This window comes from Rattus norvegicus, chromosome 9 (assembly GCF_036323735.1).
Source record: "Rattus norvegicus strain BN/NHsdMcwi chromosome 9, GRCr8, whole genome shotgun sequence".
Taxonomy (NCBI): Eukaryota; Metazoa; Chordata; class Mammalia; order Rodentia; family Muridae; genus Rattus; species Rattus norvegicus.
This window is the reverse complement of record NC_086027.1, coordinates 112,852,261-112,872,816: the sequence shown is the minus strand read 5'-3', so window position 1 is coordinate 112,872,816 and position 20,556 is coordinate 112,852,261. Positions and strand designations below refer to the sequence as shown.

At 43.8% G+C, this 20,556-nt stretch overlaps 1 protein-coding gene across 13 annotated transcripts in view; it reads right to left on the bottom strand.

The window, feature by feature from the left end:
* Positions 1–20,556, bottom strand: part of Ppp4r1 (protein phosphatase 4, regulatory subunit 1) — a 60,541-nt gene that overhangs the window by 24,674 nt on the left and 15,311 nt on the right. For 7 of the 13 annotated variants that reach the window (XR_010054561.1, XR_010054562.1, XM_039082982.2 and 4 more), the window contains 8 exon segments: positions 14,085–14,220; positions 13,418–13,524; positions 8,421–8,563; positions 5,994–6,140; positions 4,216–4,323; positions 4,041–4,106; positions 3,316–3,474; positions 2,150–2,262 (listed from right to left, as the gene is read on the bottom strand). Coding sequence is in view for 11 of the 13 variants with exons in the window: in XM_063266612.1 (XP_063122682.1) it covers positions 2,150–2,262; positions 3,316–3,474; positions 4,041–4,106; positions 4,216–4,323; positions 5,994–6,140; positions 8,421–8,563; positions 13,418–13,524; positions 14,085–14,220 (979 nt within the window). In the remaining 2 variants the exon portion in view is untranslated. 13 annotated transcript variants of the gene reach the window in all.

Genomic DNA, 20,556 nt, shown 5'->3' with positions numbered 1-20,556 from the left:
TCGGTCACTCACTTTCTAAGGCAGCAACAGAGTCGGCTGTGTAAGTATGGCCAAGCTTTTATAGCATTTAAAACAAGTCTCCCCTCGCAGGAATTCTCTTCCCCCTACTAAATCATTAACACAATCCATTGGCAACTATAGATAGCCCAGTGCTATGGACAATGCAGGTCACTACCGAGGCAATCTCTATGATATGTAGTGCAAGTCCATCAGAAGCCAAACTGCTGTTGGTGCTCCACAAGCCCCATCCCTGCAGTGGTCAAGCCCAGCGCAACAGCCCACGAGTGCTCCTCGTACACTCACTGCACAGCACAGCACAGCAGGCTGCTCGCACTGCCTGACTGCCTGACTGCCTGACTGACTGACTGCCTGACTGACTGCCTGACTGACTGCCTGCCTGACTGACTGACTGCCTGACTGACTGCCTGACTGACTGACTGCCTGACTGACTGACTGACTGCCTGACTGACTGACTGCCTGACTGCCTGACTGACTGACTGCCTGACTGACTGCCTGCCTGACTGACTGCCTGACTGACTGCCTGCCTGACTGACTGCCTGCCTGACTGACTGACTGCCTGACTGACTGACTGCCTGACTGACTGACTGACTGCCTGACTGACTGACTGACTGACTGACTGACAGTGCTTTTATACTTCAGGATCGGAGTCTGCATTCGTGGCAGAAATGCAATGTTTACCATCTGCTTCTACTGAAAATGCTGTCTTACACTCTTCTATGCATTTACACATCCACAGATTAGATTCTTCCCAGATTTAAGAACAACTTCTGTGCCGACTTCATTACTTAAAACTGATCATTAACAAAATGAAAGTGGGTGGGGGGCTGGAGGGATGGCTCAGCGATTAAGGGCACCGGCTGCTCTTCCAGGTCCCGAGTTCAAATCCCAGCACCCACACGGTGGCTCATGACCTCTATAATGTGTTCTGATGCCCTCTTCTGGCATGCAGGTGTACATACAACTAGGGCACTCAGATACATAAAATAAATAAGTAAATCTTTTTTAAAACGTAAGTAGGCTTCACAAACGCAAAGTAGGCAACATCCCCACCCCACCACTCTTATCAAATTCCTTCCAGCACTGTTTTCAAAGAACTCAGACTGTGCTTACTAGGAAGACCGAATTAAGAGAGATTCTCTTCCTTTAAAAACAAACAGTACCTCAGATGTGTTTGGCAGGACAGTAGGAGAACAGGCAAAAAGGTAAAACAAGGCAGCAGAGAAGAAAGGAAGAACTGTCAAATCAAAACACCAAGAAAGCAAATAGCACAGTACCCAGACCTATAGAAGAGAACGGTCATCATTAGCATCATGGCAAGGGGCTGTGTCAACAACATGTATGAACTGCAGAGGCTTCCGCACCCTTCCCATGCACTGTCTGACCCACGGAGTTCTCTAAGTAACTATATTAAATCCTAAGAACAGATCCTAAAAACTAAAAGTGTCGATGGAAATTCTTTAAATCTAGAAATCTGAAAATCAGAGTTTCAACCTCTATTAAACTTTGGTTATCTTAAAGTCGTACTTCTATTTAATAAGCATATCAATTTAGGCCTAATCATTAAAATGCTTCCCTCAGGGATGGATGGCTCAGGGGTTAAGAGCACTGACTGCTCTTCCAGAGGTCCTGAGTTCAATTCCCAGCAACCACGTGGTGGCTCACAACCATCTGTAATGAGATCCGATGCCCTCTTCTGGTGTGTCTGAAGACAGCTACAGTGTACTCATAAAAATAATATAATCATTCTTTTAAAAAAAAGCTCCCCTCGTTTGAGTAATTATAATGATCTCTGTACAGAGAATCCAAGACCCATGCTAAACTGAATGTTTGGAAAAATAGAGTCAGAGTGGACTGTGTACAGAAGCAAACCTCTAAGTAGCTTTTTAAGGCAAAAGTTTTCCATATATTTTATAAGCACCAACAGTTTCCTAGGCAAAGAGTTCACTAGCTTTTCGGAACTAATGTCAGATTTGTCATTCTCTGTGTGAGGGACATCAAGCTTCTGGTCACATACATTTTCTTAGTCACTGCATAACTGCCTGAAGAGAGAGGAGACATCCACTAATTATGCAATACGCTGATAAGAAAGTGGATGCTGTTTACAGACGCACAGAGTTTATCCTCACACCTGTCTTTGTCTTCTGAGCTTTTGCTCTCATCTTTGAAGCACTGGCCCGAGCTTGATGGATTAGCAAATGTGGATATGAAAGGCCCCAGGGACTGAAAGGCTGCTTGGCGAACCTACAGAGAACAAAAGGACAGCACCAGACATAAGCATAAAGAGGCACATTTTTTTTTTTTTTGGTTCTTTTTTTCGGAGCTGGGGACCGAACCCAGGGCCTTGCGCTTCCTAGGTAAGCGCTCTACCACTGAGCTAAATCCCCAGCCCCAAGAGGCACATATTTTAATGCACACATATTTACTCTGCATTTACAAAAGCCAAAGTATGTTTGGGAAAACAGGAAAACCTTGTAAAAGAAACCTGACTCCTTTACTTGCCTCAGCTGTTCTGACATAAGAGCGGCGTGGCATGTACCAGCCAACACAAAGACGGAGACTGCAACAACGAGAACTGACTATGCAGACCAGGCTGGCCCCCAACTATCCCCTCTACACACCCTCAATACTTGGTAAAGTACATATTAAAAAACAAAAACGAAAAACAAAAGAAAGGGTCAATAAGTCATCGACCACGAAACGGCAAGCCAAGGTAAAACATGACTTATAAACATATTACTTTCTAGGTAACACAAAGACCACCTTCATAACCATCTACTGGCTAGTCTTATATGAGTTAACAAAACTCATATAAATTCTTTCTTTGGGGGCAGGGTGTTCAAGACAGGGCTTCCCTCGGTAGCTCTATCTTGGAACTCAGTCTGTAGACCAGGCTGGCCTCACACTTGGATCCAGCTGCCTCTGCTTCCCAGGGCTAGAATTAAAGACATGCACCACTTCACTTGGAGTAAATTATTTTTTAAATTTGAAATCATGGTGCTAGAGAGATGGCTCAGCAGTTAAGAACACTGCTCTTCCGAAAACCCTGGGTTCAGTTCCCAGCACCCACATGGTAACTTCCAACTTCCCACAACTCCTGACTCAGGGACTAATACCCTCTTCTGGTTTCAATGGACCCCAGATATGCCTGTAGTATACATACATGCATACACACACACACACACACAGGCAACACACGCATAGACATAAAACAAATAAGATATTAAAACAAAATTTTTTCTTAAAAAAAAAATCACATTTACTTTAGACTCTAAAATGTTTTAAAAACAGTGTTACCCAACGTGAAGGATCACTGATCAAGTTAATAAACAGTGCTGACAACTTTGTCCGTCGGATTTCTTGGCATGTCGCGCAGGAGACGGCCATGAAGCACTCAGCACAGGCCTTCCGGACGCCCCACACATTGTCAGAACACAGCTGGAAGAACCTGGGCAGCTGTGAGGACACACAAGGAGGCCGGTCACTTCCCTGCCATTTTCTGTTTTAAGTGGTGAATATTCTTAAAACATACAAATGTATTTAATACTGAACTCAAATATATCTAATGAAGCACATCCAAGTTTTAATTCATTCTAGAAAGGCAAAGCACCAACACAGCTGGATGTCATCTCGTCTTACTCACACCTGGGCTCGTTTTGCCGATGGACGGACAGACATTCCAAGCGTCTTAACCTGGACATGGGGCACGTGCATGCCACCACGTACCTCCTCTGCTACAAGACTGAAGCCACCAAAGCTATTCAAAGTGAGTGCTCTGTGAAGACTAAGGAGCCAGTTGGGTGGATCAGAACTGAGTTACTCTGTAGAAGTGACAAGCTAACAGTGGGTCACTGTTTTCCACACAGTGTTCTTGGGCGTACACTAGAAATCCTTATCAAAACACATTTCACATGCTGGGGCAGCTTTAAACTTACAAGCATCCTCTGGTCGGCAGCCATGGGCCACATTAATAAACTCTCTGCTATTTGTACTGCTCATTCCTTAAGACCTTAGACTCTTACCAGCATTTCTTCTGTAGCTTGCTGGCCAACTACGCTGCAAATGTCTCCAAAATTGGCAGCACAGACCTACGACAGAACAGGAACATTTCTGAGTTCCTTCAAGCAATCATTACACTCCACATATCAGAGACCATGCATCATTAAACACAGGGACCAAAAATGGATGCAGACCTACCTTTCGGACGTGAAACATTCTACAGTCACAGCACATCTCACAAAACCTAGGGAGGATGAGACGCTCTGTAATATCTTTCCCAACCATGGGGGCCATCTTGCACATTATCTGAAATAAGTGAGAAAAAAATTCATATTGAAAACATCTAAGGCCTTTTAAATGTAATAACTTGAAGAAACACACATTAGCCAATGTACAGCAAACATACTAAATCCAGGGGAAAATGAGTTTTCCATCATTAGTTAGGACTTAATTCTTATGCCAGTAACTTTGAGAGAAAAAAATATTAAAAAAGAGAAAAAAGAAAACTCCACCTGTAATTTTAACTTAGCACTTGAGAAGTAGAAGCACGTGGACTAAGAGTTCAAGGCCAGCCTGGTCTACAATTGAGTTCCAGAACAGCCAGGACCATGTCCCAAAACACCCAGCAGCAGCAGCAGCAACAAACAAAAGGAATGCCTGTTCAAAGGCAAGCCTGTGTCTGAAGAGACTACAGCAGTGCCTGAGGAAAAGCCAGCTGCCCCAAGCCACATCAGCGTTTGAAAGGGAGCCAGCCTGCCTTTACCTAGACACAGTCACAACACATTTGTCCCAGCTAACAAAGAACAAAGTAGGAATTTCCTTCCCTAAAAACTAGCTCAAGACAGTTCCCCAAACTTCATACAGAAGGAAATCTGATGCCAGCCTGTCAGCATTTCCCAAACACATCTATTCCCAGGCTCTGCAGAAATGACATGTAAAAGACGTACAGATCAGAAAGAAACTTAGTCATGTATGCCGTGACTGCCTACATAGAAAACGCAAATGGATCTAAGAAAGAAGGTACCAAAATAAATAGATTTGAGTAAGTTGCAGGATATCTACATCAGAATAAAAAAGGCTTCTATTTCTACAAATTAACAATGAACTGGAAAGCCTTAAAAATAAATCATTTATCATGTGAAATGCAACAAAAGTAGGACCTTTCTGTTCAAAGCTACAAAACATAGCGTCAGATCAAATACGTAAGGAAATCCCTTCAGGGTGCATCACACTCGTGGGCTGTCAGGCTGGCCCAACGCTTCCTACCTACAATCCCTACAGGGCACACAGGCTAGCTAGCGCCTGCCGCTCCCACCCATGACCGCCCTGTGTTTCACAGAAGCAAAGCTGCAATCTGAAGGCCTGCCTAAGCTAGGGCACACAGGAGGATTAACCTTTCCTTAGAACAAAGGTCTCCTAAGCTTCGTCCCAATCCTGAACATTATAATTATATTTTTAGGCTAGGCTCCCCTTAATATACCCAACAGTTAGAGCAAAACTGATTCTTCATTGGGGAATTTCTGAAATTACAACGTGACTGTTTGGAGCTAGGCAGGGTGATGACTACACTCTGACTGTATTAGACGCCACTGCACACTGTACTTTAAACGGTTGACTCCATGTGAGTCTCACAGCAATGAAAACTGCGGAGTAAAAGGCATCTAAATCTGTTAATTGACATCGTGTACTTAAGAAACAATGAAAGCGGATTCCAAGGGACGGGAACTGGAGAACCATCTCTGTCCTCACCGGTGACCCGGAATCACTACAGTTCTGGTCACTATGTTTTACATCAACAGAAGATCAATGGCGGAGGTATGAAGAGCAAGTGCTGTGTATCCAACCAGGCTTATTTAGTACTTTTCTGTCCTCCTGTCTCAGCTCTGGAGCCATGGATGGATGGGAGTGTCAGCACATGTCCTCACACCCTCAAAGCTCGCAAAGTTGACCGCCGGATTGGAGGGTAACAGACTTACAGCCACGGCCTCTGTCTTCACATCGTCATTGCTGTCTGGGGCAGTCAAGTCTATGAGGACGGGGCACACCTTGGTCTCCACATCGAGTCGCTCAATCAGCTCCTGCTCCAGCAGAGCCAGCAAAGCTGCCTGGCTGGTTTTCCTCACCTGAAAGCATCACAGAGTAACAGGTACAGATGTGTGAGACTGCAGTAACCACAGAGTAACAGGTACAGATGTGTGAGACTGCAGTAACCACAGAGTAACAGGTAAGATGTGTAGACTGCAGTAACCACAGAGTAACAGGTACAGATGTGTGAGACTGCAGTAACCACAGAGTAACAGGTAAGATGTGTGAGACTGCGGTAACCACAGAGTAACAGGTACAGATGTGTAAGACTGCAGTAACCACAGAGTAACAGGTACAGATGTGTGAGACTGCAGTAACCACAGAGTAACAGGTACAGATGTGTAGACTTCGGTAACCACAGAGTAACAGGTACAGATGTGTGAGACTGTGGTAACCACAGAGTAACAGGTACAGATGTGTGAGACTGCGGTAACCACAGAGTAACAGGTACAGATGTGTAAGACTGCAGTAACCACAGAGTAACAGGTACAGATGTGTGAGACTGCAGTAACCACAGAGTAACAGGTACAGATGTGTGAGACTGCAGTAACCACAGAGTAACAGGTAAGATGTGTGAGACTGCGGTAACCACAGAGTAACAGGTACAGATGTGTAAGACTGCAGTAACCACAGAGTAACAGGTACAGATGTGTGAGACTGCAGTAACCACAGAGTAACAGGTACAGATGTGTGAGACTGCGGTAACCACAGAGTAACAGGTACAGATGTGTGAGACTGCAGTAACCACAGAGTAACAGGTAAGATGTGTAAGACTGCGGTAATACAGAGTAACAGGTACAGATGTGTGAGACTGCAGTAACCACAGAGTAACAGGTACAGATGTGTGAGACTGCAGTAACCACAGAGTAACAGGTACAGATGTGTAAGACTGCAGTAACCACAGAGTAACAGGTACAGATGTGTGAGACTGCAGTAACCACAGAGTAACAGGTACAGATGTGTAGACTTCGGTAACCACAGAGTAACAGGTACAGATGTGTGAGACTGCAGTAACCACAGAGTAACAGGTACAGATGTGTGAGACTGCAGTAACCACAGAGTAACAGGTACAGATGTGTAAGACTGCAGTAACCACAGAGTAACAGGTACAGATGTGTGAGACTGCGGTAACCACAGAGTAACAGGTAAGATGTGTAAGACTGCGGTAACCACAGAGTAAAAGGTACAGATGTGTGAGACTGCAGTAACCACAGAGTAACAGGTACAGATGTGTGAGACTGCAGTAACCACAGAGTAACAGGTACAGATGTGTGAGACTGCGGTAACCACAGAGTAACAGGTACAGATGTGTGAGACTGCAGTAACCACAGAGTAACAGGTACAGATGTGTGAGACTGCAGTAACCACAGAGTAACAGGTACAGATGTGTGAGACTGCGGTAACCACAGAGTAACAGGTACAGATGTGTGAGACTGCAGTAACCACAGAGTAACAGGTACAGATGTGTAAGACTGCAGTAACCACAGAGTAACAGGTACAGATGTGTGAGACTGCAGTAACCACAGAGTAACAGGTACAGATGTGTGAGACTGCAGTAACCACAGAGTAACAGGTACAGATGTGTAGACTTCGGTAACCACAGAGTAACAGGTACAGATATATAAGACTGCAGAAACCACAGAGTAACAGGTAAGATGTGTAAGACTGCAGTAACCACAGAATAACAGGTACAGATGTGTGAGACTGTGGTAACCACAGAGTAACAGGTACAGATGTGCGAGACTGCGGTAACCACAGAGTAACAGGTACAGATGTGTAGACTGCAGTAACCACAGAGTAACAGGTACAGATGTGTGTAGACTGCAGTAACCAGGCGTGGCAGCACCTTCCGTCCTAACCCTTGGGAGGCAGAGGAGGTGCAGTTCTGACTCCAAGGCCTGCGCAGTCTAGTGAGGTCCAGGACAGCCAGGGCTGCACAGAGAAAGCTTTGTTTCGAAAAACCAAAACCAAACAAATTCTCTATAACATCATCTGGGCAGAGGGAAACACTTCTACTAAAGTAGAACCTGTAACTTGCAAAACCTAAGAGGTATTTGTTCAGTTCTTAGAGAGTGTCACTGAGGGTACCAGGAAGAATGGAGAGCGGGCGCCCTTCATAACAGGACCGAGGTTTCTAATTTTAAATTTGTTACACCCTCAACACACCTTAATCTAAGATAAGAACTCACTGCTGGAAAATACAATAATGAAGTTAGACCTGAAAAACATTCAAATTATATCACTTGGGTTGGGCCATTCCACATGTCCTATGCTATGTCAAAGTCCTTTAAGAAAGAACAAGGAAATGCAACTCTTACCTGGTTATTCTGGTCTGCAAGGTATCTAACCACGATTGGCAGTAAGTACTTGGAAAAGGCATATGGTATGGAAGGTCGGTTCTCTTGACAAAACAGTGCGATGTGCGGCACCTGTTCCATCAGCTCGGCTCTCACGGTTGGTTCTAGTGAAACGAGAGCAACGTGAGCAAGCACATCCGCTCTCGAGGCAGGGCCTCCCTGTTCTGGGCACTTAGGAACCAGCATGGTAAGCGCTCACAATGCCCTCTAACCAACACTTCTTTCCTTAAGTGAGAGGAGAAGTCACTCCCAAGTGATGTGTATCCTGGCTCAGTATGCACTGTGGGTCCAATACTCGCATCTGGCACTCCTACCGAGCCATGGCAGGACAGCACTGTAAACAAAGCCAACACTGCAACAGGCATCTGCAGACTCCATGAGGCAAGAACCACTAGGGAAAGCTAAGGCCATGGCTCTTCTCAATATCATCTCTGGAAGATTGTAACTAGACTTAAACAACTGATTCCCCTTTATAAAACATTAAAGACAACAGGTACCACATTAGTTAAAAGGTAAAAAAAAGCGTGGGCAAGAGTATTAACAGTTAAATATATTCATGCCACTGCTAAAGGGAAAGAAGAAAAAATACAAACCAGCACATTGAAAACAAGCGAGTGGCTGAAAGACACTAGCACACCAGTAACCAGGCATCACATCAGTGTAAGCATTACCAATAACCAGGCATCACATCAGTGTGAGCATTTCCAGTAACCAGACATCACATCAGTGTGAGCATTACTAGTTAACAGTCATCAACCAACCACTCGGGTGTCTATGAATGACTGTGTTTCTAGTCACCTTAGCAAAAATATACAGGAATGTATCCAGTGGAATTCCAAATCTCAAAAAAAGAAAAAATTAATCTGGCCTTCAGCAGAAAATGCACTGGCATTTAACAGAGCTAAGAGTCCTAGCAACAAACACATTTGGAATTTTTTTATATTGTTGTGCAATGTGAGATGACTTCTCCTGAATCCAGTTTTAAACACAAGCATCTGTGCTCATACTTTTCTTCATAAGCTCCAGTTATAGAGTTAACAATGATTTGTCTCCAGGTGTTTATAAAGCACAAAGGGTCACAGGCGCTGTCCAAATCCATACATCCAGCACAGGCAACGGCCTCTCCTCACACTCACGATCAACATACACGTACGCTCAACATACCATGACACTGACATGACACCACTGCTACCTGCTGACAACTCTAAGTCACTGCAGAACCCATGATCAAGAAGCAAATACAAACTCAGTCCCTAGGGGACGTGAAAGTGAGCCCTTAGCAGAGACAGATTAAGACACAGGGAAGGATTGTCATACCAAGTCTTCAACAACCAAGAGGTCTCAATCTCCTCCAACAGTCTACTCTCAAGAGGCAATGTCAGAAGACACAGTACAGGAGAGATCACACAGGACATGAAAAGCAAGACACCATGAGGAGAATCTGACGTTCTGGAAAAGGTATCATTGCCAGTCCGGTGCCCAGGAGGCAGGCTGGGCTTTCCCAGATGAGAGGAACCACCAAAATGAAACCCACGTCAAAGTCAAAGACCGAAAGATAAAGTCAGGGTAAATCCATGGGGGCTTTATTATTTTTAATGTATTATTACTATTAATATTATTATACACTTGTTTAACAACTCCACAATCTCAACCACGTTTAAAACATCTACTTAGCCAGGGATGACTAGAATGCCTGCCCAGCACCACGCCCTGGGTTCCACTCAGCGCTGCAGAATATGCCTGTGATCCCATCACCTGGGATTATGAGGGTACAAGGGTCTCGAGAAACAAGCTCAAAATAACCATTTTTTAAAAGCTGTATGGTTATTTTTTCAAGATCATGATTATTCTCAGTTACAGAGCAAGTTCAAGGCCAACTGGACCACATGAGTCCTATATCATACACACACACACACACACACACACACACACACACACACACACACACACACATCTGGACCACATGAGTCCTATCTTACACACACACACACACAACCAAAACTAAACTTCAAAAAAGATGTGCTTTATATGGGCTGGTGAGATGGCTCAGTGGTCAAGAGCACTGACTGCTCTTTCAGAGGCCCTGGGTTCAAATCCCAGCAACCACATAGTGGCTCACAACCATCTGTAATGGAATCTGATGCCCTCTTCTGGTGCATCTGAAGACAGCTAAGGTGCACTTACATATAATAAATAAATAAATCTTAAAAAAAAAAAATGTGAAGACAGGGGTAAAACAATATTCCAAAGTCAATGGCTGAATTCTTCTGCTAGAATGAACCTCGAATGTTGTGGGCCTTGGGTCACACTGTGTCTCAGCCTCAGCACAGCCTTTAATCCCTCTGGCTGGAATACAGACACACCTTTAATCCTAAACAATGAGCTAAAGTTAGTCTTGAGAAGGAAGCACCCATGTTTGAAACTGATGTCTAATTGGGCAGCAAAGCAACAAGTCAGAAAGATTTGACAGAATACCATATGCCTAAGTCTCCAGAGAAGAAGGGAGAGACGGGGAGAGAGGAGAGGGAAGGAGAGGAGGAAAGGGCAGAGGAGTAGAGAGAGATAGAGTATGAATAACAGTCAGTTTGGAGAGGCGTTTGAGCCAGAAGAGCTGAGCTGAAGCAGCCAGCAAGGTTCAGAAAGAACTAGAAAGGGTGAGCATATTCAGCAGTAAGGCTCAAAGGCCGAAACATTCTCAGCCTAGGTTGTACAGAGCCTAGGAGCTTCTGAGACCAAGCCTGGGTGAGCGGACTAAGACAGTAAAGCCTCGGAGAGGACAATTACTTCAGGCAAATAAAAGATAGTTTGACACTGAAATTCCAGAAAACCAACAAATGTGAGTAGAGTCACTTTGCACCTAATCACAGCACAGTAAAACCAGCTCCCTTGGAAAGGGCTTCTGAAGCAAAGAAACAAGAAAGAAACAAAGACAAAATTAGACTCACTGACTTCTCCACAGTAAAACTCCTGAACGTCTACTCTAGCCTCCTCCTCGGGGCCCTGCAGTCAGACAGCAACAGGAAAACTCAGGGACACCCTGACCCTTGCCACTCTCCCTGCTCCACTCTTTAGAAGGCTCCCAGGTCTCCCAGGCCTCTAAATCAGTCTTCCTGTCACGCCTTTCTCTGCAAGCCAACAGATGCTGCTGACCTGTTAACTCTAATAGCAGGTCACCACCTCCTTTTTCTAACTAGATGACACCACACCCACACACCTGTGACCACAGCTCTCCTCTGCAGCTCTCTGGGTTCTAACCTGTCATGTTCCTCACAAGTGTGCCCTTCCCTCTGCACACTGTTAACCTAACAGATCCAAAACAACCTCTTGTATGACTAACACAAACAAAACTACAACATTACAGTGTACTAGACCTCCTAGCACTGTGGAGTAACAAAAACGATTATGTGACAAAGATAAATTAATACTTATAAATGTTCTTTTCACTCTTAAAAAAACCTTTAAATTTGAACCTTAACTTTTAAGGCTTAGAGCATCAACTGCAATTAAAAGACTAGTTCACCTCATGTTTAAATGTGCCTGTTGAGAAGCCAAGGAGCTTGTGAGAAATTAAAAACAACTTTAATAAATACATTTAAGGAAAAAGATTTCAACCTTCATTTTTGGATGGTTTGTAAATTCAAGTATATACATGTGCTTAAAACCTGCTTTGGGGGGCTGGAGAGTTGGCTCTGTAGTTAAGAGCACTGACTGCTCTTCCAGAGGTCCTGAGTTCAATTCCCAGCCACCACATGGTGGCTCACAACCATCGTTAATGGGGTCTGGCACCCTCTTCTGGTGTGTCTGCACACAGCGACAGTGTGTTCACATACTGTAAATGACTGGGGAGCAGGCTCAAAGGGTTAAGTGCCTGCTGTGTAAGCAGGAACCCAGCTCTGACCCTCAACACTCAAGGGGAAGGATGGGGAGTGTCCCTGTGGTCCAGCACTGAGAGGCAGAGGTGACAGGCAGATCCTGGGGACTGGTTGGAGGTCCAGTAGGAAGTCATGTCCCAAGGGAACAAGGCAGTCACACAGGGGGACCCATACCCTCCTCTGATCTCAGCATGCATGCACATACGTACCACATATACACAGGGGGACCCATACCCTCCTCTGGTCTCAGCATGCATGCACATACACACCACATACACACACAGGGGGACCCCTACCCTCCTCTGATCTCAGCATGCATGCACATACACACCACATACACACCTTGCCATAATGTCATCTTCTATACCATGTTTATTCTATCCACAATAAAAAACACATCTTTAAAAAATTATCACATTGATATAAGATTACCAACAGGAACCACCACACCAGGCTTAAATTTACCTCTTTCTTAAGAAAACTCACCTGTCTGTTTTAACACTAAGCTAATTTTCATTTTACAGGCATGCCATTTTAATCCCACCACTCAGGAGGTAGAGGCAGGAGGATCTGAGTTCAAGGCCAGCTTCATCTATACAGAGAGAACCAGAACAGCGAGGGCTACACAGAGACCTCGTCTCAAGAGCAAAAACACACACAGCACTCATGCTGTTCACGTCAGACTGAAGGCTTTATTTTCCCACAAACATTTAAAGCCCTTTCCACCTCTTCCAACTGATTCTAAGTAACTTAAAAATGTTAACATAAATCACAGAAATAACCTCATTTCTTCGGTTTATATTCATGAGAAATTTCCAAAATTAAGTAAATGGACATATGTAAACTGGGGTTTCTTCCACTTATGACTTGTAGGTTAATAATTTCCATTAAAAAATATTTGGGGGGGTCTCTGCGTAACACAGAATAGCTTTGAACATAAGCTCTTCCGAGTGCTGGGATTAGAGGTGGGGTCATTTGCCAAGCTTGTGAGAAATCTTAAATCCCATCTCTACTGAAGGTTAATAAATACAGATCTAGTGAAGAAGCCTTTCTAGAAACAAGGTACTTATTTCTCTGTAAACATACCTGAGTCATCAGCCAATCGGCTGATCCTTTCCAAGACAGCAATGCAGTCTCTCTCCTCACCACAGACTTCCCTCAGAGTATCCAGCAAACTCCGGGCCACCATTTGTCTACAGGAGAAAGCCAGAGACGGTGCTCAGTCCGCCAGTGCTTGTTATTTACGACTTCAAAATACAGACTCCTGATGCTTCAACAGGACGATTTTCCTTATCGTGAGTCACATACTAAACTTGTAATTTCTAAGAAGCAAAAGTTGGTAATGATTTTACTGATAAGATTATTACCAATTTTATTATCTTTATCCAAACAATTAGGGAAATTTCTAGTCAGTCAATTTTCACTTCAATTATCCTCAATCACAATAATGGTAAAATAGATTCCCTCTTCCTTACGTTATATGTCACAACTGCTAACATGAGCTTTATCATCTACAGGCAAACAATTCAATAAAGACTTGAGATTGCAGAAGGAATGGCGGGAAGCAGAATAATACACTCCCCAATAAGTGATTAAATGATCAACAATTACCCCAACTAGGATCACGGAGGACCAGCACAGCACAGACCAGCTTATCAGCCCGGGACCTGACTGCACCCGATACCTCCTCTTGGGGGGAACCATTCTGTGTCCCTGCTGAGATTCCTGTCGAGGCAATGAGGACAGCACATACCTGTTAAAGACGTTCTCACTTGCAGCATACTTGTCCAGCCTCCCCAAGGGTGTCAACATTTCATCTTGTGAGACGAAGTCCAGGGCTGAAGGTATAATAATCACATCAGACTCTGAGCTGTAGTCATCCACACCAACTAGCAGAGACATCAGAAATACTCCTTAGAACTCTCAGACTCCAGGTGCCCCTCGCCTGCTGACGCAGTGCATGCCTCTGGAGCAGGACAAAGAAATACCTTAAAACCACCCAGGGCTACCCCAAGGAGAGGCCTCCTTTCTCCACCCACAGGCTTACTGGTGTCTAGCAGCACAGTCGGTGCTACAGACTCAGTGAGCACATGGGCAGGCGGACGGGCGGGCAGGCGAACGCACAGTGCCTAGTCTTCAGCAGGGCAGCGGTAGCATAGAGCTCAAAGCCCAGCACTAGGATATCAGACAGGCAGATCTTGGATCTATGAATGTGAAGCCAGCCTGGTCTACAGAGTAAGTATGGGACAGCCAGGGCTACATGGAAAAAACCCTGCTATCCCAAAAACAAACGAAAACAGAACAAAAACAATATTTTTTTTTTACATCTTTAGCTCATTAATGGCTCCCAGCACTGGGGAGGCAGAGGCAGAGCTCTGAGCTTGAGGCTAGCCTGATCTGCATAACGACTTCTAGATCAGACAGGTCTTACACCGCGAGACCCTGTCTCAAAAAAACAAAACAAAACAAAACAAAACAAAACCCCTAAAATTTCATGCTCACGGAGAACGCTGTGTGTGAAAAAATACACAGAAAGGCAAACGCTGACTTAGTCAATCCTATAATAAAGACACTAAAAACTGAAGTGTTTGGCTTTATTTACTAGAAAAGAACTAAAAACTATAATTAGTATTTATATTCATTAAACAAATATTAAATGCTCCTGTGTCAACTACTAGGCTTATGTTAGGAAAACAAATCATGAAAATACTTATGTTAAGCGTTAATATTCTGCTGAGAAAAGTCTGTTAAAACAATCACTACAGCTGCGTGTCTGTCCACACTGGCAGCAGATCTGCGGCAGCTGTGGGAGGGGCGACTAAACGGTGCTGGAGCTGAGGGGTGGAGGCGGGGCTAAACTGTGCGATCAAGAGAGGAAGAGAAGGAATCGAGGACTCCCACTATGTTCACTAAGTCTCCATCCCACTGGGTACTACTTAGGCCACCTAACAAGACAATTCTCCAGGGCGTCACAGGCAAGCACACAAGGATCAGACCACGCAGGTAACTAACTTAGGCTCTAAAGCAAGATTCCCAGAGCACTAAGTGATTGCAGACGTCTGACACGCAGCAGTCGTCAAATCACCAGTGTCTACAACAAAACAACAACGACACATGGAAAAGCCAGCTTAAAAAACAAACAAAAAAGCAAACGGCAAATGGAAACACTCAACAGCAGCAACAGACTCGCAACAAAGAATCGGTAGCCTTGGACACAAAAAACATCCAACTGCACCCCATGTGTGAAGAGCAGCATGGGCTGGACATGCAGTGCACACCTAAGCGCACTAAAACACACCTAAGCTAAACACACCTACAAGCACACCTTAACATATATGAACACACCTCCAAGCACAACACTTGGGAAGGGCACAGGGAGGAAAGGAATACAAATATTCAAAAAGTCCCTGACTTTCTAGTGAAGAGAAGAAATAATAAGAAAACCACATTAGGTCAGATCAACAGGTAAGACAAAAGAAATGAATGGCTTCAAAAAAAATAGTATTAAAAAAAGGGACAGAAAATAAACATAGCCAACTAGAGTACCATTCCACCACAGGAAACGCCAGGCACATGTGTGCACATACATGTGAGATGTCTCCAAAGCAAAGGGGAATATAAGAATATTTGAAGAAATAATAAACCCTAGAAAAACCCAAATTTAATGAAAACTATTAATCCATAGGCTCAATGAATCCCAGTAGTAAAAACCGTAGAGAGAAATACACTTATCTACCATATAACAAAACTGCTTAACACTGGTCAAAAAGTCTTTAAACTAGAGACGACTCACTTTACACAAGACAGAGGAGGACAATAGTCTAGAAGACAGTAAAGCAGCAACCTTAAAGTCCTGACTAAGATAGGGCTGGAAGGCTGAGAGAAAGGACTCCATGTTTATTTCAGAACGCCTGCGGCTCTCACAGGGCACTCAGCTCTACCTGCAGTTACAGAGAATCTGACGCCCTCCTCTGGACTCTGCCAACACTGCACGCACGTGGTGCACACACACACGCATGCAGAATAACTCATACATAACTATTTTTTAAAAGGAAACAAGATCGGCCTTCCGCTCTATACTCAACAGCCAGAAACCTTTTAACTACGGCTTTTTCAAACATGCAAATGCTGACCTGGCCATGCATTCAGAAGTAGAAACACTATAAAAGGATGAGATCTACAGCTACACGGAGGAACAAAGACTATCAGAAACAGTGAACAACGGTACTAGGTCTGGAATGTAAAGTAAAACTATGTGAGGTAAAACAAGTAGTGTGTAGTGTACACACGCACGCACGCCTGACACTCAAGACATCACGGCATCAAGTACACGGCTGCCTGATGACATACTAAGTGAGGTCAAAGCCACAGCTGGAATTAAACACCAAATTATAAACTGAAAACAACCATTGTTTTTTAAAGTCCAAGATGAATAAATACTAAAGGCCGTAAATAACCCAAATGAAAGTAACAGTAAAAGGAGCAAACAGAGAGAGACAGAGCCCACGGCAGGGGAGCCAGAGGAATGAAACCCAACTATACTCTAACCAGGCACTAACTGTGACTGGCCTAAATGTGTCTATTAAAAGCCAGACTTCAAGCTGAGTTTAAAAGCCAACACTAAACCATATAGAAATAATTACTTAGTGCAGAAAGTGTCCACATGACTTCTCCTCTAACTCCTAAGATACCTTTCTCATTGTGAACTAGAGAACTGTGAGAGCCACTGGACACTCATTTGCCCTCAGTTCTCCCCTTCATGATGTCAGGCTGCAGCTGAGCTTGTCAGGCACCTTTATGCAGGCTCTAGAATTCTATGACTATGACCAAACTGTTTCATCAGAGTCTCACATGGCTTCACAGATAAACATGATTCTGGTTCACAAAAGGTGGGCAGAGCAGGGAAGCGCCTGGTAGTGGCTACTGTTAAGTATCACTGTGCTCAAGACCAGCATGGAGGTCATCTGAAAGGCACACTCCTGGACCACATACTCAGATATTGACTATGCAAGTCTAGAACGAGGCCTATGGCATCTGTTTTGATAAATATCCTCATTAATTTAAATGCAGACATACATTAAACAACCATATCTGTTCCTATCTCCTGTCATCTCTCTCAGTCACGGACGACAGCACTAGTACATAAGAAGGATGCTCCCCTTTGGCAGACTCTGACGCAGGCTCACTACTTCTGGTACTGTGGCCAGCCCGGGAAGTCACTCTGGCTCGAGTTATCTGCCCTAGTCTATTTAAAGATGCCGACCCCACCGCCACACTCCACTTCTCAAAAAGGATCTTCCTGTGTGCCCCAGCTGGCCTAAACCCAGTCCTCCTGCCTCAGCACCATAAGCACTGGAATTCTAAGCATGTTACCACAGCGGCTTTGTCATCCCTTGACTATGGGTCTCATCCTAACAGAAGCCATCTAAAGATGGCTACATCTACAGATGACTAAATCAGCTCAAATCTTACTCAGCCCAAACTGCAAATGCCTGCCACAGCTTCTAATGAGAAACTTAGTCCAGGCTAGCCTAAGTTACCACACAGCAGAGCTATACAGAGAAACCTTGTCTCAAAATAAAAAACAAATTCAAAAAACAAGCAGAGAACAATGATATGTGTGTGTGATACATTGATATATATATATATACATGTATATATAATACACATATATCATATGTAATACATACATGAAAACGTCACTAAAATTGTTTAAAACCTCTCACTGCTGCTGGAAAAAAATCCCTGTATATATGTGTACACACACCATATATACACAGCTGGTGGTTTCTTTAAATAAAACAGCATCAAGGTGTTACATAAATGCAAAGGTTACATTTGCTACAAGGTTTCTACAGCTCATTGAAGCAGCACACTAAGTGTCAAGGTTTATTTACTATTATGTGAGGAGGGCGTGGGATTGTGGTAGATCTGCAGGGCCTGTGGGTAGATCTGCTGTGTCCGTGGGTAGATCTGCAGGTGCTATGGCATGTGTGATACAGGCAGGCAGTTCTCTCCTTCCACAACACCCGTTATGGGCATGAGGGTCAGGAAGCACCATTACAAAGAAGCTCTCTCTGACGTTTTCTTTGCAGTGCTGGACGGAGGTCCAAGTCTCCATCACAGGAAGCAAGCACTAAGTTATACCCAGCCTAGTACCTCACCTCTCAATTGATGGTAATACAAATTAAAGATGAAAATTACAATTCTGAAAATAATCTTTGAAACATGCAAAAAGGTATAACCAGACAAAAACATAGGAATAAAAATGGGATTATAAGAAAATACTTAATTGGACTGGAAAGATGACCCAGTGGTTAAGAGCACTGACTGCGGGGCTGGGGATTTAGCTCAGTGGTAGAGCGCTTACCTAGGAAGCGCAAGGCCCTGGGTTCGGTCCCCAGCTCTGAAAAAAAAGAACAAAAAAAAAAAAAAAAGAGCACTGACTGCTCTTCCAGAGGTCCTGAGTTTATATCCCAGCACCCACACATGGTGGCTCACAACCATCTGTAATGAGATCTGTCACCATCTTCTGGTGTCTGAAGACAGCTACAGTGTATTTATATTTTTTTAAATAAATCTTAAAAAAAAAAAGTGTGGGCTATCATGCCCAGCCCATTATCTGATTATAGTATACAAAAAAAAATACTTAATCTGAAAGGAACCTATGAAAGGAATAAGCAAAAAGTAATGAAACTAACAGAAAAATACCAGCCCTAAGTACACCAAACAGTTATCCCACCTAGAAATGGACTATTTCAGTTAAAAGAAAAGATTACGAGGCAAGGACAGCACTGAGTACTGTCTGTTAACCAGAGCCTCTTTCTTTCCTTTTGCTTGAGAGCATCTCACTGTGTAAGCTAGGCTGGCCTCAAACTTACTATGCATAGCCCTGGTGATCCCAGCACTTGGGAGGCTAAGGCAGAAGAGTTACGAGTTTGAGGCCAATCTGGGCTACAAGTGTTCTAATCATATAGAAGGAATCCTTATAGGAACCTAGGCATTCCTATCTCAAAGCCTGAGATAGGAAAACTGCTGCTCACTGTAAATTAAACTAAGCACATGCATCTTTCTAATTCTGGATCACAAAAGACATTGTTTTATTCTTAAACCTCATGAAAGATGGCAAAGCAATAACAGTAAGAATATTTCTGTTAACAATGGAGCACGGGGCTGGGGATTTAGCTCAGTGGTAGAGCGCTTACCTAGGAAGCGCAAGGCCCTGGGTTTGGTCCCCAGCTCCGGAAAAAAAAAAGAACCAAAAAAAAAAAAAAAAAAAAAAAAACAATGGAGCACTTCTCTGTATAAAAACACAAAGTTACAAAAACCACCCCAGGAGACAGTACAAACAGCACCATCTGCTAAATCCCACCCCTCTGCACACAAAGAAAATACAAAGTAGTTGAAATCATCTTAATCTTCAGCTTTCTAAGAGATAGTATTATCTAAAATATAAAAGTGTAAAAACTAGGGCTGGAGAGATGGCTCAGCGGGTAAGAGCACTGACTGCTCTTCCAGAGGTCCTGAGTTCAATTCCCAGCAACCACATGGTGGCTCACAACCATCTGTAATGGGATCTGATGCCCTCTTCTAGTGTGTCTGAAGACAGCTACAGTGTACTTATATATAATAAATGAATAAATCTTAAAAAAAAAAAAGTGTAGGGGTTGGGGATTTAGCTCAGTGGTAGAGCGCTTGCCTAGGAAGCGCAAGGCCCTGGGTTCGGTCCCCAGCTCCGAAAAAAAGAACCAAAAAAAAAAAAAAAAAAAAAAGTGTAAAAACTAGGAAGGCATGGAATCTACTCCAGGTCTGGGTCCAGCTCTCAGGCTCGGCTGCTTATAAGCTATCCTGCCCAACGAGAGCGATGGTTTAATTAGAGCAGACTTTACCATTGACAAAGTGGCCCAACTTACAATGACCCCCTGCTTCTGCCCCCCTGATGCTAGCAATACAGGTGTGCACCACCACACTGAGCTGCCATCGAGACTTTCAGACACCAACCACGATGTTGTCTACAGAGGACCTGACAGAGCCCATAAACAGACCTTCCCACTCCACAACTCTGCATCTGGAACTGTCTCCAGAGATTTAAATTTCAATGTTCCTTCTGTGTTTTAAGTTTTCATTGATCCTATGAAACTAGCAAATAGAGCAGCACCTACACTATATAGTGGCATGTAGGGACCAAATGATTTTAAAACCCAGGCAAAAAGGTATTCCTAGGA